At 33.6% G+C, this 26,375-nt stretch overlaps 2 protein-coding genes and 2 long non-coding RNA genes across 5 annotated transcripts; 3 read left to right on the forward strand and 1 right to left on the reverse strand.

Moving 5' to 3' along the window:
* Nucleotides 1-581: 581 nt before the first annotated feature.
* Nucleotides 582-1,390, forward strand: LOC138135568 (uncharacterized). Its single transcript, XR_011161013.1, has 2 exons — nucleotides 582-1,009; nucleotides 1,056-1,390. It is a non-coding gene; the product is annotated as an uncharacterized lncRNA (long non-coding RNA).
* Nucleotides 1,391-3,630: 2,240 nt separating this feature from the next.
* Nucleotides 3,631-5,468, forward strand: wds (WD repeat-containing protein wds). 2 transcript variants are annotated; one of them, XM_069054323.1, is made up of 6 exons: nucleotides 3,631-3,884; nucleotides 3,944-4,064; nucleotides 4,114-4,210; nucleotides 4,261-4,654; nucleotides 4,710-5,029; nucleotides 5,081-5,468. In XM_069054323.1, the coding sequence occupies exons 1-6, from the start codon at nucleotides 3,874-3,876 to the stop codon at nucleotides 5,179-5,181; spliced, it is 1,044 nt and encodes a 347-aa protein (XP_068910424.1). In that variant the 5' UTR covers nucleotides 3,631-3,873; the 3' UTR covers nucleotides 5,182-5,468. The 2 variants fall into 2 exon arrangements, with proteins under 2 accessions (XP_068910424.1, XP_068910425.1); XM_069054324.1 differs by having other exon boundaries at nucleotides 3,632-3,836.
* Nucleotides 5,469-11,804: 6,336 nt separating this feature from the next.
* On the reverse strand, nucleotides 11,805-26,270 carry fru (fruitless). The gene is made up of 7 exons (XM_069054330.1): nucleotides 26,008-26,270; nucleotides 25,042-25,577; nucleotides 24,798-24,986; nucleotides 21,398-21,902; nucleotides 20,591-20,716; nucleotides 16,361-16,525; nucleotides 11,805-13,757 (listed from the first exon to the last, which is right to left on the reverse strand). Exons 2-7 carry the CDS (start codon nucleotides 25,561-25,563, stop codon nucleotides 13,486-13,488), a joined length of 1,779 nt encoding a protein of 592 aa, XP_068910431.1. The 5' UTR covers nucleotides 25,564-25,577; nucleotides 26,008-26,270; the 3' UTR covers nucleotides 11,805-13,485.
* LOC138135570 (uncharacterized) lies at nucleotides 13,653-16,882 on the forward strand. The gene is made up of 2 exons (XR_011161015.1): nucleotides 13,653-13,794; nucleotides 16,181-16,882. It is a non-coding gene; the product is annotated as an uncharacterized lncRNA (long non-coding RNA).
* Nucleotides 26,271-26,375: the final 105 nt, after the last annotated feature.

Here is a 26,375-nt window from a genome sequence, read left to right on the forward strand (position 1 = left end):
CGTTGTCTTTTTGAATGGTCCGGGTCCGTTGTCTTTTTGGTCGACTCTGGGTCGGTTCCGTGTGGGCTCCGGATTGACTCCGGGCGGGCCCCGTGTGGGTTCCGGGTCGACTCCGGGTGGGTTCCGGGTCGGCTCCGCGTCGGCTCCGGGTCAACTCCGGGTCAGCTCCGGGTCGGCTCCGGGTCGACTCCGGGTAGGATCCGGGTGGGTTCCGGGTCGACTCCGGGTGATTTCCGGGCGGGTCCCGGGTCGGCTCCGGGTAAACTCCGGGTGGGCTTCGGGTAGGCTTTAGGTAGGCTCAGGGTGGGTCGGGTTCCGGGTAGGCTCCGGGTAGGACCCGGGTGGACTCCCCAGAAAAAAAGGGGAGTATATGGGTAAATGTGATATCAGAAATCGTCATAATTTCAACAAACTTTTCGCTGATTATTGCGATATCAATAATTATATTTGCTGTCTAGCATGCAACCTGTCCGATTTTTTAGTAGTAACTCGGTTATGTGAGCTACAGTAAAATTTCTTTTAGTCATGTTGTAGTCACTTTTGCTGTCAGCAAATGCCTGTTTTCTATGGGGAGGCAGTTCTCGGACAGGCTGTACCTACACCTATGCCTGTTATACGGTGTGATCAAGAATGATTGAGTCTGTTGGTAACAATGAAATTTGGCAAATTTGAAATTTACTAACAAAGGTTAATTTCTGTAATCGCATAAACATAACCGGCATAACCAAAAATGTTTTTAATGTCGTCTCAAGTTAAAATATCCGGTCAGTGCCAGTTACGAGACAAAAAACACCAGTACTTTTCAATTGTTTCATTGCCAACAGATTCAGTCATTGTTGATCACGTTGTATATTATCTATATCTTATCTGTTGGACTTTGCAAATAGATTCAGATAAATATGGTCGAACAGTTAAATTTGGCCCTTCTTTTGGGATTAATTTTTGGGCTTTTAGCGCTGATTATATTGGTAATATCCTTGACATATTTATGGACACGGAAAAGAAAAACGTGAGTTATCCTCGTGAAATTCAATTTGGTTAAATTCATATTTCAGTTCGATGTAAAATAAGGAAAAGACGACGGCTGAAGAATTCTTTTTCTAAACATTTACAAGTACCTATTCGTAACAACTCCACAAGTCAGGGCGACCACCTTAACTTTGAAAAATGTTTTGTTGTTAAAATGTTACACATGTAATACATATTGTAATTTTATAAATTGAGAACTATTTTAGAGACATACCTATGTATATACCGGGTGTAGAATGGATTTTGGTACGTGTGCACTTTACGTGTAAAAGTAAAAATCCTCCGATACTGGCTCCCCTAATTATTTTAGAACAAACCCTTAAATACAAAAGTTGTAGAGTTTTAAAAATGGTTCCCAATTCTTATTTGTTTTGTTTTTTAACATCTTCAGGAAGTACACAATAATGGAAAAAAGAATTAAAGGATTTGTCCAAATAGCAATAGCTGGGAAGCGTAACCGAGGTGACAACCAAAGATGACAATGTATGATGTTTGACATAATTGGTCGCTCCGGATAGAATACAGGAAATGTTGCTTGCATGTCCCTAAAAGACAATCCGGAGTAATACTATGCCGGCCAAAAAATTTAGGCCGTCATTGTCTGTCAATTCAAAAAAAAAAAAAAAATTGTAATCCGTTCTTTATTGTCATCATGATTACTATCTTGATTATGAACGTTATTTTTTGGGTGGTAAATTTCAAAACTAAAAATTATTTTGTCATTTCTACTACACAGAACGTTTAGGTACCTCAGGTTATCTATGTACGATTGCTCTAATTTTGTTTATTCATGTCGGATTTTTGGAATATCTGAGCTTCAAACAGTTTAAATTGATTGTTAAAATGACAAGAATCGAAAGTGGGGTTACGATTCCTAAAGGTTTATTTACACTTTACTTGAATGTCAAGAAAGTGACGGCCAAAATTTTTTGGCCGCCATAGTACTATGGCGGACAATAAATTTAGGCCGGCAAATTTCTGACATTTCAAAAAAGTCAATGCAAGCAACCATTTATTGTCATTATGACTGATGTGTCAGTTTGTCAAACTGAAGGTTTTCAAGCTGTTTGGCGTTTCCTTCGCCTTTTTCGTATCTTACAGATCATGACGCACTAGCATGACTGATTTGTAGTAGCACTTCTCTCTGGTGCACGCTTCTTTTCCCAATTTTAATTGTCACGATGACAAGAATGACAAAAATCGAAAATGGGGTTAGTTGAACATAATGCCAGCTTCACATTTTGATGTCAACTCAATGACAGGCCGGCCTAAATTTATTGTCCGCCATAGTACCATTTTACGAAGTTAACTTTTTCGTCTTTGTTAAAAGAGTTCATGCCCGTATATATTCTTTTATCTATGGTTCATTCTTTGAGGAATCAGCAAACTCGTTACGTTTGTCAAAAAGTGAACTTTATTGTTGTCGGGAGTCATGGCTATTACTATTTTATCGGTAGATTTTTAATATTTAATTTTTCTTATCTAACAGAACCAGAAGGTGTTAGAAAATAATTAGAAAAGGATTTAGATACAATTTTTTTACTCTACAACTTTTGTGTTTAAGGTTTTGTTGGAAAATAATTAGGGAACCCAGAGGATTTTTACTTTTACACGTAAAGTGCCTATGTACCAAAATCCATTTTACATCCTGTATCTATAAAGTCGGCCTTACACCAAGGCTCAAGGCAACAATTGGCAACATGTAGCACGCAACATTTTTTGGTAATGACCGGCAACATTTTTTAGTAATGACCGGCAACGTTACTAAAAAATTTTGCAGGCAACATGTTGCAAATTGTTGCCTTGGTGTAAGGCCGCCTTTAGAGACACGTTGTAGGTTGTATGTTGTGTTGCCGTTGTCATCACCACGTCCACGTCCTAACCTCACTTAAATAGGAATTTTTAGAAGATCAATCGTTAAGTTATCGTGTGTTGTTTGTAACATTTTCGTTATAGTTTTTTTTTTATTTTTTTGAAATATGTCGGAGGATTTTATTCCTACACGAGGGTCTTGTAATAAAGGTGACGGTCAGATTCATTTCAAATCTGTAACCTATGAATCCTATAAACCAAAAATACATGATAAAACTGAAACTGGCGTGAAGACAAAAGAGATCCCGTCGCACGAATTTAACATTAAGAAAGCAAAGCATGAGGTTATTAAATATGGAATGTCAGGTTTTGATCCACAGAAGAAAGAAGAAGCAAAAATGCAGTTGGCCATTAAACTAGGTTTGTAAACAAAATTACTTTTGTTGACTATTAATATGTGGCACTTATTTCTCTATTTGTAGGTGCAAAACCACCAAAAAATAAGTACAAAAATTACAAGATATTGAAGGAAGAGAGAGCAAAGCATAAAGAAACAGAGAAATTAAAAGTACAATTTCAACAGTTAGGTAAAAATTCTGTAGGAAAATCAATTGCCAAAGGCAAAGGTTTTGATCGTAAACGGAGAAAAAATAAGGGTGGACTTTTAGATATATACGGAAAAGTTAAAGTTAATAAACAATAAATAGAAACACTTGTTTTATTTATTGGTTACCTGATAAGTTATTAGCGTTTAAATTACGCGCGCTTCGTACTTGGTTACTTTAAATGTCATTACTGTCAATGACTGTCAAGTTGGCAACTCTGATATATTGTGGCGGTGGCGGTTGTGATGGCTGACGAATAAATCGAATAATGTTTTGAAAGTAGTGACAACTACAATAGTATTTGAGAAATCAGCTCTAATATAAGACTAACTTTCAATTTAAATTAAAACGAAAAGTCTTGCAACGTACCGAATATAGAGATTTCGACAGGTATGGCAACCATTTTGCATGCATAATAAACATTCACATGTCGGTGATGTACGAATTTTGTATTTTACTTCTTTGGTAAACGATTTCCTATAGCGAAGATATTACAGAATGATGAATTTGGGGGGCACGGCCCAAGTTCACTCTTCTAGCAACGTTCCCCAAACCACTCCATCAGCCAACAATTCCCTAACCCCAACAGGAGGCTCAAATAAATCTAGCAGCAATTTAGTAGGTATTTTCATCGGTCAAAAACACAATTTGAGCTACTTTCTTTCAGAAACCAAACTATACTCTTAAATTTACATTAGCTGGTCATACTAAAGCAGTTTCTTCTGTAAAGTTCAGTCCTAATGGTGAATGGTTAGCTAGTTCATGTAAGTTAGTTTTGAGTCTGAAGTTTTGTTTATACAACATAATTTTGCAGCTGCTGATAAGTTAATAAAGATATGGGGTGCTTATGATGGCAAATTTGAAAAAACAATATCAGGCCACAAATTAGGAATAAGTGATGTGGCATGGTCTAGTGATAGTAGGCTCTTGGTATCTGCTAGTGATGATAAAACATTGAAAATATGGGAACTATCATCTGGTAAATGTCTGAAGACATTAAAGGGACATAGCAACTATGTTTTTTGCTGTAATTTTAATCCACAATCAAATTTGATTGTTTCTGGTTCTTTTGATGAATCTGTTAGGATATGGGATGTGAGGACAGGTAAATGTTTAAAAACATTACCAGCACATTCTGATCCTGTCAGTGCTGTACATTTTAACAGAGATGGATCACTCATAGTCAGTAGCAGCTATGATGGACTTTGGTAAGGTTTAGAGCTAATTTAGGTGCATTTTTTTTGTTGACCAAGTTGTTTACAGTCGTATTTGGGACACTGCATCTGGACAGTGTTTAAAAACACTCATAGATGATGACAACCCTCCTGTATCATTTGTAAAATTTTCTCCCAATGGGAAATATATTCTTGCTGCTACATTAGATAATACCTTAAAATTGTGGGATTATGCAAAAGGAAAATGTTTGAAGACATACTCAGGTCATAAAAATGAGAAATATTGTATTTTTGCAAATTTCTCTGTTACTGGGGGTAAATGGATTGTCAGTGGCTCAGAAGATAATTTGGTTTACATTTGGAATTTACAAACTAAAGAAATAGTACAAAAATTACAAGGACATACAGGTACAGTTCTTATATTTTTGTTGTAATAAAAAATTATCTGTTCAATTTTAGATGTGGTGTTGTGCACCACCTGTCATCCCACAGAAAATATAATAGCTTCAGCAGCCCTTGAACATGATAAAACCATCAAATTATGGAAAAGTGACACATAAAACTGTAAATTTTGTGTAATTATAACGTTTAAGAAGATAATTTATATTTTTTTATGAACATGAATATTGAAAAGTGGCTGTAATATAAGAACGTTGATAAAAAAGTGATTATTTTTTGCGATTTGTATTACGTATAATAATTGGTAGCCACAAATTTTTGTATGTTAAAAAAATTTGGGGTCTTAGTAGCTGAATACAAATAAAATATGTCCACTTATTATTAAGATCCGAAATTTTCCAAGACCATACTAGATAGCAATATGAAAACTAATAAATTTTTTCATAATTTTGTGTTTATACTAATTTGTTTGCGACGAGAGAAATAATACACCATGACCGTTTTTGTAATATATTTTTTAAAATATATAAATAATAATCGTTAAATTATTTCTTTGAACATAAACTATACATCACATTTGATCACATGTCATTTTTAAAGCATATATTAATACACTGGCGTAAAACATGACGTAAGTACGTTACTTAATAATACATCACAGCAATATCAACTGGTTTACTCATTGAATATTAAAATAGATTATGTTAAGGGACCAGGTTTTTTCTTGCATCGGTCTAATTACACAAATATGGTTTACAAATTGTTACACTTCATAAAAAAGCTGTGTTTGGTTCTCATGTGGCTTCTTAACGTGTCTATACGACTGTAGGTGGCGGGGCAGTATGGGCAAAAAGACCTTTGAGCGGTGTGGGAATGAAAATGGTGCCATCGATTCGTCACTTCTTTGCTGCAAGCTTTGCACTTCCACAACAGCATATTCGAAACAGACGGTTCAAACATCTCGTTGTACGAAAGGGTGGATCCTCCATTTTGTTCTGCTGAAATACATTTTTATTAATAGACGAATTATCCACAAACAATGACAGTCAAGCGTGGCACGTTCAAATGAAACACAAAGTGTATTTTATATACAATTTATTGAAACAATTAATAGATACAAGAATTATATATATAAAAAAAAACATTGGAATATATACCCTGATTATAAGATAATTTTGACAATTTAAAGTTAAGTTGATTTCGTGATCGTTTGTTGAATTCAGAATATTTAACTGATCTGATTTTTTTTATTTCATTTCATTTTCAGGGTCAGTTTAACGATTTTCACGAATTTTCAGCACATCTCAAAAAACATGTATTAAATCACATTTAACTCTTAACTATGGGTACGTTTCCCCACTGAATTAATTTTGCTTAAATTCTGGAATTTGATTGTGGTTTTTATTCCTAGGTATTACTCACACGTTATTTCTAAGTATAAATTGGAAACACAATATTTAAAAAATTTATAAAGGAGTAGGCAAAATCGAGTTTACAGAATAATTTTAAAAATTAATAAATGAACACGTGGTGTTGAGACGTGTACGCATGTGCGAGTTCTCAATTCTCATTCCAGACGTCGTTGCAGGTTATTTGTTATTGCACTATTCTCTTGATTATAATTAATTATGAACTAGGAAAATCGTACGAGCATTATATTCTAGAAAAAATGTTCAACCGATCATTGAAGGTTATTCACCGCGAAAATTTAGTATTATGCAACACAAAATACAGTTTAAAATAGCTCCTACATTTAATTTTAATTCATCATTGCCAATCATTTTAGAGTCCGACAATAAAAACGAGCGTCAGTTTTTACACGATTTTATCCTGCATTCAAACGATAAAAAACAGACATGATTCTGATCTTTGGTGAGTGCCGTAAAACTGCTGTTCAAGCTCCACATGTTTACTCTCAAATATACCCAAATAGGCCTATTTTAAAAGTTTTTGTCTAACGTTGATTTCTTCCAATATTTCTTCTTATAACCTTACATAGAGAACAAAATGCCATTTTGACTTTTAAATGACACCATTTTGATTCCTTATTTGTAAAACGTTAAACATAAGATCTAGCAATTTGAGCTTTTGGTATTTTGTGTTGCATAACATTAAATTTTCGCGGAAACTTTATAGGGAGTAACCCTGTATAAACTGCCCCATCGACAACTCTACATACACGTGAGCGGCCTCGAAGCCAAAGGAATTTGTTTCAGGATCTGTGTCCTGCTGAGGCACGCGTTATTGATGTTTTGGCATCCGTGAGAAAAAAGATAGGCCCCACAAATTAGAAAATCCAGGTAGATTTATTTAAAAAAATGAATTCTGTTGATGAGCTAAAACTAAAGGTGGGTGGGAAATGTCTCTATGTCTAGAAAATTTGTGTGATTTAATATCAGATATTAAAAATGTAAGAACAAGTAGTTTCTAGTAGGAAGCATTTTTTGTGACAAATAAAGAGAATAAGAATAATATTTGTAGTATTTATTGTATTGTTTATAACAGCTTAAGTAAATATTATAAAATAATTTTGGGACTGAAACGACTTTTCTAACTCAGGAAGTCAGGCTTTAATTGTTTGAAAATCAAGCAAAATGTTGCTTTTTGTGTTTTTTCCCACATTTACAAATACCAATAACAAGTTCGCAATAACTCATTTCATACCTATCCTATTTTAATAGCATTTTATTTAAGCAAAATTAATTGATATTCAGGTGTGGAAACGTTGCCCCACCTGGAATCGATGGTTTTCATATGATTTTTAATAGTTATGTAGTAGTTAGGTATACGTAACATTCTAAACAGAATTTTTTTATTTCATTTTAACGAAATGCATGGAAATATTTTGCAGCAAAAACAACACATCGTTTGGGCCGGTATTACGTTTGCTAAACAATTTTTTTACAGGGGTCAGTTTTTCTATTTCAATGCGTTTTTTAAACACTTTCATGGGAAAAACTCGAAGACAGGGTCATTGTGCTCAAAATTTGATGTCTTTTAAAATGCGAGTTAACAAAATGGGATTAAAAACGGATCAGTTTTCGCGATTGAATGCATATTTTTGAGGTTTTGTTGAGATCTAGATGCTTTTGCTGAAAATTCACATCAAAATCGTTGAAATAACCCTGAAAATGAAATTTAAAAATCTGAGTTTGAAGAACTCAATCACTTCTTGATTTTCCAAGGTTAAACAATTTAGGTAGGTACCTACGAAACCTTAATAATAACCACTGAGAACCTGCAAAATATTTTTTATTAAACGTCTTTTACAGTTTTGTGTCCTGGCTCTGCCCCTCTGCCTCAAAATATTTATCATGTTTATTTCGTTGTAGGTTTTTATCATAATCTATTGCAAATGTCAGTCTTTGAAGATAGATTTCTTTCAAACGATGTCTATATGTAGGTAGGTACGTCAGGTAAGATTTCAAAAATGAAAATTTAAGTCTTCATGCATTACACTAACAAGTTCTCGCTTTTTATTAAAGTTTTACGAGTTGCTGCAATGTGATGTGAAATTTTAGATTTGACAAAATGGACAACTTACAAATATCGTATTTATAGACTTATTTACTTTATAAAATACTCATTTTATACAAGTAATAAATTATTTTTGATGTTTTGATCGTGAGACGTGCTGACGCAACCAAAAACAAAAATAAAATCTACGTCCTTATTATTGTATTATTTACAGGAGATCGTAGTAAGAAAATTTCCTCGAATCCAATAAAAATTCTGCTTCTATGTTTTGTTAGTTATCTTCCCGTCAAATGTCTGTCGGTTAATAACAAAATATGTACCTACTTTAATCACACGGCAAAAGTGATTAAAAACTAAAGGTTTTTTGGTAACATCCTCTAATATGTAAATAATTTGACAAGTAGAATCCTGCATTTCCCTGTTCCAGACAAAATTTTGCCACTCCCTTAAAATTTAAACTTTACACTAAATTTAGCTGGCGATTTATTGTTTATAGAAAATAAACACGTTACTATAACTAAATTATGACTAGCAAAATTAAAAGCTAATTTAACATTTTGGCAATTTGACTTTGGCTATCTTATGACTAGTTACAATTATTTCTACGGTACTCAAATAAAATTTGAAAACAATAAGACGAATTAAGAAAAATTGTAAAACCGACTCTACAATTTTACTAAGTTATATACATCATATACCTAAAAATATAAATCTTTGAAAATGTCAACCTTGACATCCGCTGTATTATCCTAATAATATAATAATTATAAATACAAAATTATTTTTCAGTCACATAATTACTTATTATTTTCAAATTGGTTTAATATTATACAATGACAAGACCATGGATAATAAATTGTACAATTTACACTTTTATTATACAATATTATATCTAGCTGTTATTTAGTAACGGTTGAAGTATGAAAAATTGAGAAAACATTTATTTACAGGTAGAGACTTGCGTATTTATTTATTTATTTATTTATTTATTTATATATATTTTGCAGTTCGACTTTGTTGTTCTTTGAGCAAGTGCACAAATACATTACGCGTGTAATTATTCGCTGTCTTTTTAAAACTGAGACATTTTTTTTACTAAATCGAAAACAAAGCGTTAGGTACCTGATTTAGGAAGACCACGTAGCACTCACGTTTTTCTTTCAACATAAAAAAGAATCTATCTGATTCGTCGAATAAAAATTGTACAGGGAAGACTTTTTTCTCCATGAAGCACACGCATTGGCACTTATCGCGATTGTTCAACTGTACGACAACAACTGCAACAACACCAATTTTGAGTGGATTATAGTGAGAACAATGCATATTACAGAAGCTAATAAGAACTTTTTAACTGTCGTTGTTGTTGTCAAGTTTATTTTATTTTTTCCTTGGTTTAGATCAAATTCAAACGGTGCCAATGCAGCAATAATTCGCAATTTTGAGTCGCACAACTCTGTATAATTTTTAAGTCTCTACCATGTACAAAGTACATCAATCAAGTCTTTGGCACATTTAATTTTTGATTACATTGACTAGAAAACATCATGAAAACAACAGATACTCTGAAATAATTTGCCTTCACAGATTTTCATTACACAAACGATTTAGACGACAAACTGTTGCTCGAATGCCTTACAGTAATATGGCACTTACCACACATAATATATTTGCACACTTTTATGTAAATAAATAATCAATGGAAGTGTTTGTACCTACGGTATAAATTAACAGTAATATGCAACTAATAAAATCTTTGGTTAATACCAACACGCAAGCTGAAAAGTCTTTCAATCTTTCGAATTAAACTAAAATTTGTTGCTTCATTAATTAATAAAGGGAATATCTTCGATTAAAATATTACATTTAACAGCTCTCCAAATATTATAATGGAAATTGCACCGACTGTGAAATATTTTGGCCTAGTTCGACTTGGATCGGTGATTTTCTTATAAATCAAATAATTTTGAACTGAACGTTTTTTCGAAATATGTATTTACATACAACTCGAACGAATCACGCGAAATAATAGATAAAGTTGATTTTCATTATAATATGTATGAGCAACAGTTAAAAAATACTCATTTTCGGTCATTTCGCACGAGTATTAATTAAACTAACTTCCGGCTCATTATTACGTGGTTGTCTGCACGATTTGGTATCAACCTAAATTTAATAATATGATGACTCACTTGACTACATATGTTCGTTCAAACCATCTAATCACCAAATATCAGCTAAGCAACCGTCGGATGTTTTGTCCTCATGTGTAGTAATAATGTATCACTGCGAGTGTACACTGCTGGACAATGCGCACAAGAATACTGTCCTGGGAAGTGTACATAATAATGATTACGTGTATTGCTCACAATTTTCCCGCATAGTACACATCGCCTTCTTTCATCCATCGATCCGACTCTTTCAAATAATTGAGACACCTTGTAGCACTTTATATCTGTAACAAAAAACGCCAAAGTTAAACGGTTGTCCAAAATTCGAAAATATTAGTATTACCGGTTTAATATATTGGATTTCCATTGTAAATGATGAGCTACTTCTAGCATGCTCTATGACACTTAGTGTCTATAGTAGTGCCATTACAACGTTACAAAAGCATGACACTAGATACTTATCAAACATTAGTAGCTATGTTATGGTACACTAGTTTGTTTTTTTTTTTCATTTTGGCAAAAATCACTCGACGCAAAACAAAACATGTAACGGATCGAATCGCAGACGAGGAATTAAATAACGTAGGCGTAAGTTTAAAACACACCATTTTTAATAAAAATTAATAAAATACATAATAAATGCCTTAATGAATGCATATCAATCTTAAATAATGTTTTACATTACTTAAACACTAATGATTTTAAGTAACACTGAACGGTGGTGAAAAATGATATTAAGCAAGATATTCAATATTTGATCATTGAGCATATTTAGACAATAAAAATTTACAAATAAAATGCAAACTCGCTCTTCAAATGAACATGATTAAAGCCAAATTCGACGAAATATATGGCCCTTTTCAATAAGTTTGTTACAAACAAAAAAAATCTTACACGAATAAATGTAATATTCTATTATGTTCTCCTAGTTAACCGCAACCTTATTAAATTGATCTTTAAGGAAATATATAAAAAATAACTCGTTGCAAGAATTGTAATAATTCTAAAATCAACAATAACAAAATTACTTTTTATGAAATCTCAATATACAATAACGCCTTTTACAAACTGTACACGATTCTCATTTTTCATTTTTCTAAATTCAAGGATAGTACAACAACAAAACAGTTATAACTAAATATTGCACATTTCATATTTTATTTCAAATAGTACAAGGTTGTTAGCACCAAACCTATATTATCACAATCATTCTAGTTGCTCACCAACTTTTTCTTTATATCTTAATGCCAATATATTATAGAAATCTTTAGTATATAGTATATTATTATAAAAACTAACAACAAATGTATCGCTTTTTTAAGATAAAAAAACATGCTCTTACCTAAGTTAATGCACTAGGTTTATATCATAAAATAAACATTTGTGAATATATTATAAGCAAATCTTCTTAAAAAAAAAACAAATACCCTTATTAAACACCACACCTGTAACACCAAATTGAACCAACTTATATAAAACTAAGGTACCATATCACGAAATTCAATGATTTGAATAAATGATCCGTTTCCGTAAAAATTACGGACTGATGGTGCGGTTTAGCCGACAGATCATTTAAACCAAGACCTTAAACGATTCGATCTACAAAACAAATAACCTTAAAATTAGCTTTTCTTTTAACTTACATAATTAACTATTCAAAGGCCGCCAATACCTTACAATAGGTATAAAATTTAAAAAGAGATTCTCTACGTTAAATGTAAAATCTTAGTGTTAAAAACGAGTTGAGAATATGAGGTAATATCAAAGTTATTTAATAAAATTGCACTTAAATTATACAACTAGTTAGTTTGGCAATATTTAAATAAGATAAATAAAAGTTTAATACAAAAAGATTTGACTTGTAATCGCTCTACATTGAAATTCTAATGCAAACCCATGATTAACGGACGGGTGTAAGCTATTATTACATATGAGTTTTCACTAATATGCGAGTCTCTTTTTTTTCATTTTAAATTAAGTTATACATATACAGGGGGCGTCCACGGATTGCCGGGTAGATAGATAATTCTATTATATAGAGAAAACTTCAACATGAAAAACAAAAAACATTAAAAATTGCACAAAGATTCTAAAATTATGTAAATTTTTTTTTCAATCCACGTTCCATACAAAACTAATCTACCGTAACAAGTTATAAGAAATAACGTTCACAGTAATGGGGCAAAAACTTTTTTTGATTCGTAAGTACAGTAGGTCAGTCTTGGGTGGAACCCTGTATATTACATCATATATAACATCACAGATATCTTTACAATCTTAGGTCGTAATATTTTGCAGGATGACCTCATTTGGATGCAAACACATTTTAAATTGTCCTCGTTTAACTGATTGTGACAGGTTGGAAGTACGTTCTCGTGAGACCTACAAGACTAGAAACATCGCACTGAAAGTCGTAACACTGCTCCTACTTCAAGATGTGACAGGTTGAGGTTCAACCAGGGTGACAGATTAAAACATGCTTGCACGAAAATGGTACAAAAATGTTTAAAGACTATCTATATATATTGAATATTCATAGTACCGTTCTACAGTAATTGCATTAAATAATACCTTGCCGAGATTTCAGTCGTAGCTTGAATGTTCCATTGAAATGAAAAAAATGTTTAACACTAGAAATACATGGTCCAAGGAAATTATCCTGTGCAAGTCTTTAGTACATATAGACGGGCAGTCGTCTCGTCACCGCCTCTCTTATTTCATTTTTGTTTTAATAAGGTACTTCAATAATTAGCTAGAATAGAACGTTGGTGGCTAGGAGGAGCACAAGGCCCTGTAGTACAAGTAATAGTAGAGCCAAAATCAATCGGCCGTCGTGTCATTGGTAATCGACGGTGCTTCAAACTTCCTGGTGTCGGGATTGTAGCGCGGATGTTTGAATTTGCAATGAGTGCGCAGATTGTCGCTGCGTGTATACGTGGCTCGACACAGGGGACACTCAAACCTGCCCGGGAAGTGCACATGATAGTGGTTGCGAATGTGCGTCACTATTTTCCCACACAATTTGCACCGGTGCAGGTTGCAGCCACCTGGCAGCTTGTCAAACGTTAGCCGCATGTGCCAGGTTTTTGAACCTGCAAACGAAAACAGTAGTTTAACGCAACGTTAATGGTAAGTGTTAATATTAATTGTGACAGCAGAATAGTGACAATGGTGCACCCCAGAGCAAGTGAAGCTTTTCAGTACCAGATGGGACGCAACAACGCGTCGCGTCGCTGCTTTACCTCCTTCTCTCGTCTCATTTATTTTATTGTCTAAACGACACAAGCGCCGCCGACCGTGTTACGTTCTAGTACTGAAAATCTAATGAAGCTGCCGAGCCATTTTAGTTATTTAAGATTATTTGCGGAAATTCAGAAATTGAATACATGCAAAGTGAAGAAACTAATTAAATTAAAAGTAATAACAGAGGTTCAGAACCTGCACCAATGAAAACACCATCGACAGCATTTATTTACATATTTATTACCCTGTTATTATGTACATTACAACTTTAGTTAACGCAATATGTGCACAAATAAAAACGATACTCGACAAGTCCGTCCGTTTCTATCTATTCTAAAAAATCTTCGCTGCTATTTATTAACGGCAGTAAATACTAATAACGTTTCCGACCTTCAATACGTTCACAAAAGAAAGACCATACAAGTGGGAATTATGCCATTGACTGACAACCGATAATTCAACATAAAACATAATTTCTCCGACGCAGCATATTATTATTTTCAAATATCTATTCTCCATTCTTTTTTTTAGTACCGGTGACATTTTTCAATTAATAAAATATTCATATTTGTTTATCATATCTTGCAACAGTTTATGAGAAATTTAAAAGTTTAAGTAAACTATTACATATTATAAATAATCTGTTGTCTGTACTTTTGTGAAGCAAGGTATTGACTGCTTTTACGTCGTCCGACAACTCTAACGTTATTTAATTGGCTTAACAAAAAGGAGATAATGAGACGTGAATATGCATATCATTCAATTAATAAACCGACTTTGCATTTAAAAACAAGGCGGATGGTTCTATTAAGTGGTCACTTGCTCAGTAGGTGTCAAGTAATATAATCCTCTCATGATTGAACTTACAGTGCACTATAACTTTAGAGTTTTTGGACGACAATAATACTATTCAATTCGACCTATCGTTTTTTAATATAGAAAAGCATAATCATTGTAACTCGGCGTCAGTTGTATATTTCTCGGATTTTGGCAATTATGTGGAATATATTACAAGCAAATTAAAACAACCTCGTGTTTAAATTATAAACAAGTCTGTGATCGTGGACAACAGTAACAAGGGGAATAATTTGCGTGTAATAATTACTAGCTACAAAAAATTTATATTTTTTTCTCATGCTTGCAAAAATAAATGACAATCAGTCTTGAACACCCAGTACAAGGTACTGAATTCACATACAGCACAAAATGCCTGTTAATACTTAATTACACATAAGAGTATATAATAAAGCAAAACTAATTTACATACATGGAAAAAGTAGAATGTAACTAAACTATTAACAGGCTAATAACATGAAAAATAAAAATTTCATTCGGTTTTAAGTCTAATCTATTGAAAATTAAACATTGTTCTCATTAAAATATAATCTTTTTCGCCGTCTATTTACTGATCGTACACTAGGATAAAAAATTAGTGCCTTCTATTACTTCTCTGTTCCACACAAATAAATAGTTTATCAAAACAAAAATTGTACGTTAGATTTTTAATTTTAATAGTTATAATTTGTTCATTATTTTAATCAAATAAAACAAATATTTGGGGAATGAAGTTTTCTCAGAACCACCACTATCCGACGTATAAAGACAAATACCATTTAAATTCAAGAATGGATATAATAATGTTGCCTTTATTACGATTACATAATTCAAATTTACAGTTATTTTGATTATGTGCTATACATCACGTATTCGACTACATACATTGACAGCATTTTTGAACAACAAAAAATTCGTGAAGCAAATATAGTAAAAATACTAAAAAAAAAACAGGTAACTCAATTACTCTTAAGTTTACAAAAGATTCACAAATTTCGTACAATACCTACCTACACAGTAAACAGCGTGCGTTCGTAGAGACAAGTAGCAAAATGCATAAAACAAAAAAGAATGGAAACATTTGATTAATTTGCTACTGGTTCTCTGGAACGCAAGGTTTACTTTACTTTGATCGTTTACGTGGTCAGTTGGGGAAGACCGTGTTAGCAATACTGACATGACAACAAAAAGATACATTTCAAAGGTAACACCAAATACTATCGGTCATTTTGGCATTAAACGATAAAATAATGGAAACTAGAAGCACCAACAAATATAAACTAAAATTAATATCATCGTCGTCGTCCTTTCACAATAACATTCACAGCCAAAAACCTCAATACAATTAGTCAACGGGCACCTCTCGTCCCGAACAACATCTCACGTTTTACATCAGATCTTCGATTCATCACTATTTAATACATGTCTTTATTTTCAGATCTCGTATCGCCCAACATTTCGAAAAGCACCAAAGGACGTCCGTGCTTGAGACGAATGTGGGCTTTCATATTGTCTTTTCTTGTGAACGACTGCTGACACAACGGACACCGATTCGATTGCGGTCGATGTATAGAAGAGTGGTGCCAACGGTTGCTCACCGTTTTGCCACATATTTTACATGTGTAAAGACTAGGCGACTCCGAGATCTTGTCAAACATCTCGCAATAATCAGAGGCGGGTGCGCGTGATTCTACAATGGCGGGTACTTTCGACTCGATTGTCGGTTGTTCTGGTTGATAGAAAGAGGATGGTTGGTACGCCTGTCCCTGTTCCTGCCACGTAGCTGGAACAGAGAGAGGACCCATCATCACCATCTACCAAAACAAAAGGCATTATCACAGCAATACATTATTTTCTTTCTTAAACTGCAAGCAAGATATGGAATGCACAAAGCGGTTAGTTTGTTTTATAGCGTGGATTTCTTTGTTGGACTTTGAATGTCCATAAAATCGCTCACTATTATAACAAACTTGCATTCAGAGTTACAACAGTGCCAGGTTTCGGCTATTTACTAAATCATAAATTGTCTACAGTAATTATAACAGTTTTAACGTTGCGGTTGTGTATTGTATAATACAGAGATCAAGTCAAACAGATGTTGTAATTCCTTGAAAATAAATCAACTGGAGATTCATCACTCTCACGTGTACATTTATTTCATGATTATTTCCAAGATACAATGTAAAAAAAACTGCAGAAGAAAAAATGTTGTTCATTTTCGTCACAATTAATTTATTTTTGAAGTCAGTGGAATTTACAGCAAAAAATTCGTCTGACGAATCAATACAATACCAATACAAACAAATTACGTCAAGATTTTACGGCATTTTTTTAATGTACTGTAACTTCTTGTTATGGCTGAGCTACGTAGAACGTTGTAGAAGATTTTAATTCCAATAAACATAATTTTCACAAACGAATTTTCCACATAAAACTTCTATTACGGTAAGATAGTTTTCCAATTATTAATTTCTTACAATTTGCTGTTCGGAATAATTCACATTTGTAACAATCTAATTTAACGCTTGTACTTTATAATGAACTTTTATTGCATTAACATTTTAGAGATATTAGCAATTGTTAAGAGAACAAAACAATCAAAGGGAAATTAAAAAAAAAACTCTAAAAAACATAGTGAAATCGTTTTTTAATGCTTCGTTACACATGATAATTCCAAGGTAAATACACGTACAAAGTGTCTTAAAACCAAGTAGGGGTGAATGAAGTTTTACTGCTCGAGCTAAAACACCCACTTTTAATCGATTTAAAATTCTCAAAAAATTCAAGAATGATTATGTATCGCTGTAGAACATTCTGTAAAAATTTCAAATTTTTTAATGAAAACCGCTACATTAATTTACATAATTTTTTACTGAGAGTCCCTTCAAACATTTAGGAAAAATTTGATGTCATTGAAATCATGAAATGACCGGTTTTTGAAATAAATATAATTTGATATTAAAGTGCAAGATTTAGCTATGATTTATTATTAAACTGGGCGGTCACTTCCGCAAAAGAGGTTGACGTGGGTTATTTAGGGACTAAAGGGACTAAATAATTACTAGAAAAGTTTTCAACAGATGTTTACTAACAATGAGGTATTTATTTATGACACAGCAGTTGTAAATCTTGATAATTTTTCGCTCTCAATGTTAAAATTGAAATAATTCAAAAACTAATCCTTTTCTTTTGATGCGAATTTCATAAATATGTTCTTTGAATTAATTGTGAATTATGTATGTGCGTGCACGGGAAAAATTTTTTTTTTGCTTAAAATCAATTTTATTATTTTTATGGCTCTAAACGAAGTGGTACGGAAAAATTGATTGCACACGTTTGAAGGCTAAAGTTGCGTAATTTTTACTAATTTTTTAAAAGGGTTAATCGTGCGGGCGGTAAAACTTGATTCACCCTCTGTACATTAATTTTAACCAGTGACAGATCTCCTCAAGAACAACAAAATTGTAATGTACCATTTTTTCGAAATATAATTTTCATTTCAGTATTTTATCCTCCCATAAATTAACGAGCTGTCTATTTACTCATATTTTCTAGTTATTTAACCCAATGACAGTGACCGTGAAATAATAGTTTTTGTAAAATCGGCGCAAAACATTGTTTTTATAAAAAGTTTTTCGCTCCGCGGCCGAGGAAGAGACAAGAGGATTACATTTTCAGTTAGTTTTATGCGACCACAAAAGGCAGATGTTTACGGGTTTATTTTGCGATTTAAGCTAAAATTTTGTGAAAATGGCGCGTTTATTTTCGAATAGTGAATACTCGTACACAGATATTGTGTTAGTGTATGGTGAAATGTGCGGGTGTGCTCCTCGAGTCCAGAGAATTTCCGTGCGACTTCTTGCGGGGGTAGATGAAGGACGGATCCCAATTGATACAATTGAAGTTTTAAGAGAACCGGTGGAAAATGCTGCCACAACAATTCGCAGTAACGGAGGTACGGTGGAAAGAGTGGAAGAATCATTTTGTCGGCGCCTTCATTATTGTATTGAGAATAACGGCGGTCACTTTGAACACTTCGTGTAATGATTAGTGATTACTTTGATTACTTCATGAGAATTTTTCCGGATTAATACACTAATTTTAGTAATACACTAATTAGGAGACATTTTCTCATTATCTTAGGTATGGGCGATTCATTAAGCTCAGTTTCAAGTGTTTATTATTAAAATTATTTTCATTTAATAAGTACCGTATGATTTTCTTTTTTCTCTTCCACCTGTATCATTATAGGTCACAGTAACGGGCGCAGCAGTTAGCCGCTGGGTATATAAGTTACTTTTCTTGCATTTTTTTTCTTCTTCGCTTTTATCAGCATCGGCGAAGCAAATATGTAATCCACCTAGGCGGGAACGAAATTTGTGCCAAATCTTTCAATTATTTTTATTTTTATTGGAAAACTTCAAGGTTTAGGAAAAAATATATTTAAATATGTATGTATATTGTTTCTCTTAACGAGTTCTATTACCACTTAAAATTAATGTACTTCTGACACGTTAAAACGTTAAAAAGCCCCCAAAAATTGACTATACTTAGAGAATTTATTTTCGTTTTTATGGCAGGGACCACTGAATAATAATTACTACCTCTGAGTCTTTAATATTTAAGATAAGATAAGAAATGTAGGATTTCTGAAAATTACATTAAGTCAGAGGTATAAAAAAAAACTTGGGAGATTTCAATTTTCGTTTTTATGGCAGGGACCACTGTGGAAACGTTAAGTACTCCAACAATACCTAAGTACCACAAACCATTAGGCTAGGCTGGCATAAATTATATAGTTTATCTGTTTGCCTGGGTTCGAAGGGGTGCAGCCTAATGGTTTGTGGTATTTCGGTATTGTTGGAGTATTTAACGTTTACACAATAGTCCCTGCGATAAAAACGAAAATTGAAATCCCAAGTTTTTTTATATCTCCGACTTAATGTAATTTTCAGATATCGTACATTTCTTATCGAAAATATTAACGACTTGTAGGTAATTATTATTCAAAGTAAAATGAATCTGACCTTACAACATTTTAAAACAAATACCTAATAACGATAACTGATGCGTTTAGTGCCTGTTCCTTTATTTTATTGGTGTGACTTCAAAAATAGTTACTAAATGTAGACGAAAATATTATTTCTAAATTAAATTCTAAGCTACGAATAAAAAAATTATAATTTTATCCGTTTAATAAAAAAAATATTACGTTAGATTTGAAATTTGAATGATTCCTCTATTCTTGCTTTTGCTGGCTGCGATGGCACTTCTATTTTTCTTGTTGCTTATTATAATAAAAAATAAAATACTACGTATAATTAAAATTTTCATTACTCAAACACGTTCATAAAAAGAACTTTACATAATACTACACCGTTGAAATAAATCTCTTCGGCTAAAAACGAGAAAAACGTATTCTGAAAAAAATGATAAAATCAATAATAATTTATACTTACATTTCCATGATTTAACCAAAAGATTTTGCTAACTGTGAGACCGTTGAATTTTTTAGGTGTTACTTAATGAATTTACTAACCTTTTCGTAGTGATAACACTTCACTTGTAAAATTGCACGTCAACTTTTCAAATTCACCAATCGTAATTTATTTCGATCTTGTGTTATTTAAGGTGTAATAAAGATTTATAAGCAGTAAATATGTACAAAAAGCGGAAAATGTTAATACCCATAAAATCAAAGAGTAACATGCCAAAAATGAAATCAATCTTCAAGTGCTTCAAACGACACAAATTGAAAAGTATCACTTGAAAACCGATGATAGAAAAATCGAGGTATATATTTTTACAAAAAAAGCGAATCATGCAAGTAGTGCTTTGAACAACTTACCATCTATAGTATCTGTTGCTTCTGGTGGAGGTATAGGCGGGGTTCCATCGGATTCTGTTTGATCTGATAACGAATGTGGGCCCAATAATTTAATATCTTCCGGGTGTACACTTACACTTCCGCCCTGACAAAGAAAGGAATTCATTATATGGAACAGTAAAATGTGCAGATCAACATTCAACATTACGAAAACTGTACTAAACCGTTCGATCGAATTTTAAATTTTTCTGTACTTTTATTTATAAAATCGTGAACAATGAACGAATAAAATGATTCTTCAAGTTTTAAGCGCTTTATTCTTAACGTTACAACAAGATACTAATAATAACATTGATAATGTTTAGATTCTATAAAAGCTCTAATATAGTCGTTATACATTTACAAAGTATTGTTCACAGTGTTGCACAAAAATAAACATTCATTCGGAAACATTTAACACTTCACCTTAATGAGTAACACTAGCCTTTTTGGATATACAATTCGTATTAATAATTAACGTTTCACTTTTTTTTTGGAATAAAATATTTAAAAACAACCAATCACAAATCACAACCTCGAAACAACCGTTATCACAACCATTCCGTTAAGGCCTGAAATTCTAACTTTTTGCGAAAAAAAAACAGTCTGCAGTCAACACCGTTAAATATTTGTTCTACTACGAAGACAACAAACACAGTCAGTCACACCAATAGAATTTTTTGATAAAAATAAAAATTCGCGTACGGTGTTGAAGATCGACAGACCGGCAGCTTTAGAATTACAACTGAGTATTATTCAATAGATTTTTTTTACTTTCACAATCAATTTCTCGGGCGACACACAATCTGTGCGCTTTACACTTGTCGTGATGATTGACGATTTCCAAACGAAAATTTGTGCTTCCCTCCGCGAAGGAGGTGCGTATTTCCGGCATGGCTCCGCTCCACTTCCTGCAAAACTTGCAGTACATCAGGTTCTCCTGTTCGTCGTACTGCAACCAGAAGTACGACTCCAGCCACGTGCTCCTGAAACGGCTCCCTTTCCTGCCGACGTTCGGCTTGGACGTGGCAGATTTCATCATTTTCTGAGCCGTCACAGTCTGAATGACCGAACATTCTTGGGACACGGTGGATATCGCCGGCGATAAACTGACATTTTCGCACGTCTGCTGCATCTGATGGAAATCTCTTTCCGTCCAGAATCTTTGGACGCAGTTGTCAGCGGGCTCCTCGTTCGACGTTTGCGTCGTCGATGCGTCCAGATAATGTCTTAAGGTCAAGTGCTTATGCGACGGCAACAGTTCGAGGACCACGTCCCTCCCCCACTTGTTAGTCTGTTAACAAAGAAGGAAAGGATATGTGTGAATGCCTGAATTCACAGCTTTCTTTGTAAGCACATGTCGTGAAAATTTCATTTGCACTCAATGTAATTACCAAGAAGCGTATGAAATTGCGAGTTTTTTTTATTTAATCGGACAGCATCCCTTCCTTCTTTCGCAGGGGAGACTACCATTTTCAACGTAACACTTATGTCAACACTAACACACACCACGAAACCTGCATTGACACATATCCTGTTACGTACAAACAGATTAAAATTATCATCTGTGAAGGATTTGCTTCAAATAAACTCAAATTTACGAAATATAAATCATCAAGTGTTTTATACAATAAGAAAAAATTTGCCAAGGTAGTGTCTCGTTAACGACGTCTTTCCATAAAATACTAATCAATGAGTATTTTTTTAAGTACGGGGTGATCAAGAAGGACTGTTTAAGTTGGTAACACTGGATCGTATTTTAAATCATATAACAGGAGTAACTTCCGGTTGTTGGTGGGTTGTCGTTGTTAATGCTATACCTATATCAGATATTTGTCAAATAAACTAACAAAACATATCCAGTTGCAGTGTTATAAATAACCCAATTAAAAAATTTTCTTAATTGTATTGCCAACTTAAACAGTCCTTGATCACCCGGTATGTTATGTAGCTCGACATTAATTATTATTTTGTTCTGAAAAGAAAAATAAATTTCATGTGCAGTAGGTTGATAAACAAATGTCCACGAACATTTCAAAATAATTTAAAAAAACAATTACATACATGAAAATTCAACATCAAATTGTCGAGTTTAATGCTAATTTTACTTAATTGGAAATATTAATGAAGAAGTCCTTTAGTGAATTCAAACATCATTACGAATATCATTCCACACTTTGATTTCTTTTAAATACCAACTACATAATGAAACATTAATTGAGAATTTCAATCGTAAATTAATAAAGTGCTTTTACATTGTTTTAACTTGCATTGAACTGGTGCAGATATCAATTAATTTGATCCGAAAAATAAGCATGGAGAGATTTCTATTAACTAAAATAATTTGTTATAATTTGTACTGATCTGTAGTACTACCCTACTATTTGCAATTATAATTCCAAAATCCAAACGTCCATTATACAATATCCAAATCGTTGATTAGTTTAACTTTTACCAAAGTTCGTTCTGAACTGACACGTGCAGACAAGGTCAAATTTGATTCTCGAAAAAAAAAATCTATTCTTATGGAATATTTTGGACACTTTTATCAAACCTTCTATAAAATGACGCTAAAAAAATACGAGGTTAATAGCCACATTCTGGCTTGTTCATAACGACTAATGATACCGACATAAAACTTATCCCTTAAAATGATAAAATATTCCACATTCCGTGTTACCAGCAACCTGTAATCATTAACAACTTAAGCATTACCGTAATTTAAGCAACACCCAATTATGGAGCGGCTATTTATGTATTGGTAGTGTCAAGCAGAAGTGACAATTACGCAGTCACATTTTTTTTCCTCAGTAAACATTGCCGAGACAAATCTTTAAAAATGAAATTACATTTCGTTGCAGCTGAGCAGGTTTTTAAAATGATCACCTATAAGTATTTAATACGAGCGTCTCGTTCAAGTTTATAGAGTCATCACAAATGATCAATTCGGTGGAAACATTCAATTTCCAGTGAGACATTTCATTTTTCTCCGAGTCGCGGACGATAAATCGAGAATGAACCTCATTTGGCCAAATGGCGAAAAACGAAAATCCATCACGTAGTGTTTACAATAAAAAAATATATAAATCAATTGCTGCGACAGTTGAAATGTCAATCAAAATTACCGTACACAATCATTTTTATTCATTGCTTTTTCACTGATTCTGAACGACAGTAAACGAGATTTTATTCAGATTAACAAACCAACAAATTGTGCACTAAAATGATGCAGAAAGTGGGTGTCTTTCACGCAGTTGTGAATTCTATTTTCCGATATGATAAAAAAATAGATTCCTGTAAACTCTATACTGAACGGACTATTTTTGTCTGTTTTGATCGTTTGCCATAATCTCGAGTGGTTCTTGACATTAAAATACGTCACGAATTTCAAACCATCCGTGAGTGACATTAATTACGTTTTCTTACACCTCTTAAATATCGTAATTAAAGTGTTTACATTAAACTTTGACAACAGCATTTGCTCATTAGCGAATCGCCAGTCTTTTCAAATTTCAAACACCAGATGGTATTTCTAACGGAAACGGAACTCACCGAAAGTATTACACGAATGAATATAATTAAATTACGTTAAGTAAGGCAAATAGACAAAAAAAACTTCAACGCAAAGTTCATATGTGATGCACGTTTCGTCGACAGAAATTATCTTAATACTTGAAATAGAAAATGTCTGAAGAAAACAATACAACAGACTTAACTGTTATGTCTGTTCAAATAGTTGGTGTTAATATAAATTTGCACAAATATGGTCGCGATGTCAGTGGTAAGATTAGAAAATTTCAAGGACACATTTTAAATGATAAAACAAGTGAATATGAAGATTTTAGTGTGACGTAGGTTGTGTACTTAACCTTAACAATGAAAAAAAAAAGTATGATTCGACAAAGGGTCGTCACAATTATCAATATTATCTCATAAAAATCAAATTCGTTATTATTGCGTGTTTATTATTCACATAATGTAAAAAAAACATCTGCAAAAAAAAAATTAATGCACTTTCGCCGGTTCCAAGTGGAATACAAAAAGTGTCATATATGAATCTTATTGGATAAGTATAAAATTTAGATTTGAGATAAAATAAAGTGACAATGAACAAGTTATGCGATTCTGCGCACCTTAGGTAAACAATGGTTACATTTTGGCTTAACAATGATGTAAAACAAGTACTTACTGTTTGCAAGGCTTCAGACATGGAGTGAAATGAATCAACATGTGGACTTGAATCATGAAGGGGTTCTTGTTTAATATGAGGTGATGACATTCTCATATCTTCTGCGCTCAAATTTTCTCTGTCTGCTGGAGAAATAGGGTTTAACTTTGGCAGCGTCGGACTTGCTTTGTAGTTACTTTGAGATGATGCCTAAAACGACGTAAAAATCCAGATTTTCGGTAAACTCTCGCGGAAAAAGAATTACCTGAGAGTCATTATATCGTTCTGAAATTGAGTTTGACGTCATATTATCACAGTTTGAAGACGATTTCCGTTTCCGCTTTTCAACAGGCGGCGAGTCCCTCTCCATTAGTCGTTCTCTTTCTTTTTCCCTTCTTGGCACTTCAGCTACATCGTCGTTTTTACTACTTAACGAATTATTATCGGTCAAGCCCCTAATCTGCAAGGCCTCGGCCGTTTTTAGGAACATCGGTAGAAGGTTCTGTGAGACGTTCACTTCACCTTTATACATGAAATCCAGCAGCGCTTTCATTTCGTTGTAATTGACATCTTTGAGGAAAACGATGGGATGGGGGTGAGCATTTTGTATGAATATCGTTTCGAAGTACGGGCTGCACGCCGACAGGATAGTCTGGTGCGCCTTGAAGGTCTCTCCGTCACAAGCCAGCGTCACATCGCAGAGGGCCTCCCGCCGCAAAAGACTGCTCAGGACATCTGTCAGGTTCGTGGGGTGGTTGTTCCAACGCAGGCAGAATTGTTGATCCATCTTCGATTAAGTGCCTGCATAAAACGCAACATTAGTGCCGGCGAATAATGTTACGTGACCTGAAACTGTATTCAAATGGAAAATACAGTTACCGTGGAACGGGGCTCCGCCAGAAAGGGGCCACTCCATGCCCTTAAAAGTGCATCCCGCCGCCCCCGGACAAACACGTCAATCAACCGCCGCATCAATCAACCGATTTAGACGCATTTTCACGCGAATTATTATTGATGGCGTTTCTTGTCACAAAATAAGTTTACAACAAAACCACGTTCGTTCGTCACCTTTTACCGCCATTGTGAATTTTATTGGTGATTTCTTCCTGAAATTGTGCCCGATTTCGACACGACACGCCGTTTGTCTCGACACCGCACGCACAAAATCACCTTTCAAAACACTTCCCGTCGAAATTGGGGATTATTCGATTAATTCTCGCATCAAACTTACCTTTTTGCCAAGTTTCTGTCATTACAACGCCACCCAATTTTCTACCTCCTGCACTGCCATGCAAACTGTCTGATACTGTTATATTTGTTTTGATGTCAGTTGGATGAAAAACTGTCTATCTGGAAATTTATTTTCGACCAACGGTGATGGTAATTAATTTGTTAATAGCATCGATGGGGCGATCTATGGGCGATTTGTGGCTTTTTGATTATCATTGTTTGGAAAATGACCGATATCAGCGTAATTATTCATTTCTGCAATAGCCACGTAATAAAGTACGCTGATGTTAGGTTGGTTGCATAATTTTCGGGCTCATCATAATTAGTCAGGTCCGGTTTTGGTAGATTCCGCTACAACTTGAAATTTAA

The sequence above is a fragment of the Tenebrio molitor genome, chromosome 7 (assembly GCF_963966145.1).
Source record: "Tenebrio molitor chromosome 7, icTenMoli1.1, whole genome shotgun sequence".
In the NCBI taxonomy this organism is placed as follows: domain Eukaryota; kingdom Metazoa; phylum Arthropoda; class Insecta; order Coleoptera; family Tenebrionidae; genus Tenebrio; species Tenebrio molitor.

Bases quoted from the DNA above. Each gene is read 5' to 3' on its own strand.
- fru (XM_069054330.1), bottom strand. From the start codon at position 25,563: ATGGATCAACAATTCTGCCTGCGTTGGAACAACCACCCCACGAACCTG. The intron at 20,717-21,397 runs AAATTGATTGTG...CCTTTCTTTGTC, and splicing joins CAGATTGTGTGTCGCCCGAG to AGGGCGGAAGTGTAAGTGTA. The intron at 13,758-16,360 runs GTAAAATATGTG...TTTCGTTTGCAG, and splicing joins GTCGCCTAGTCTTTACACAT to GTTCAAAAACCTGGCACATG.
- wds (XM_069054323.1), top strand. The intron at 4,655-4,709 runs GTAAGGTTTAGA...AGTTGTTTACAG, and splicing joins AGCAGCTATGATGGACTTTG to TCGTATTTGGGACACTGCAT. The intron at 5,030-5,080 runs GTACAGTTCTTA...GTTCAATTTTAG, and splicing joins AAAATTACAAGGACATACAG to ATGTGGTGTTGTGCACCACC.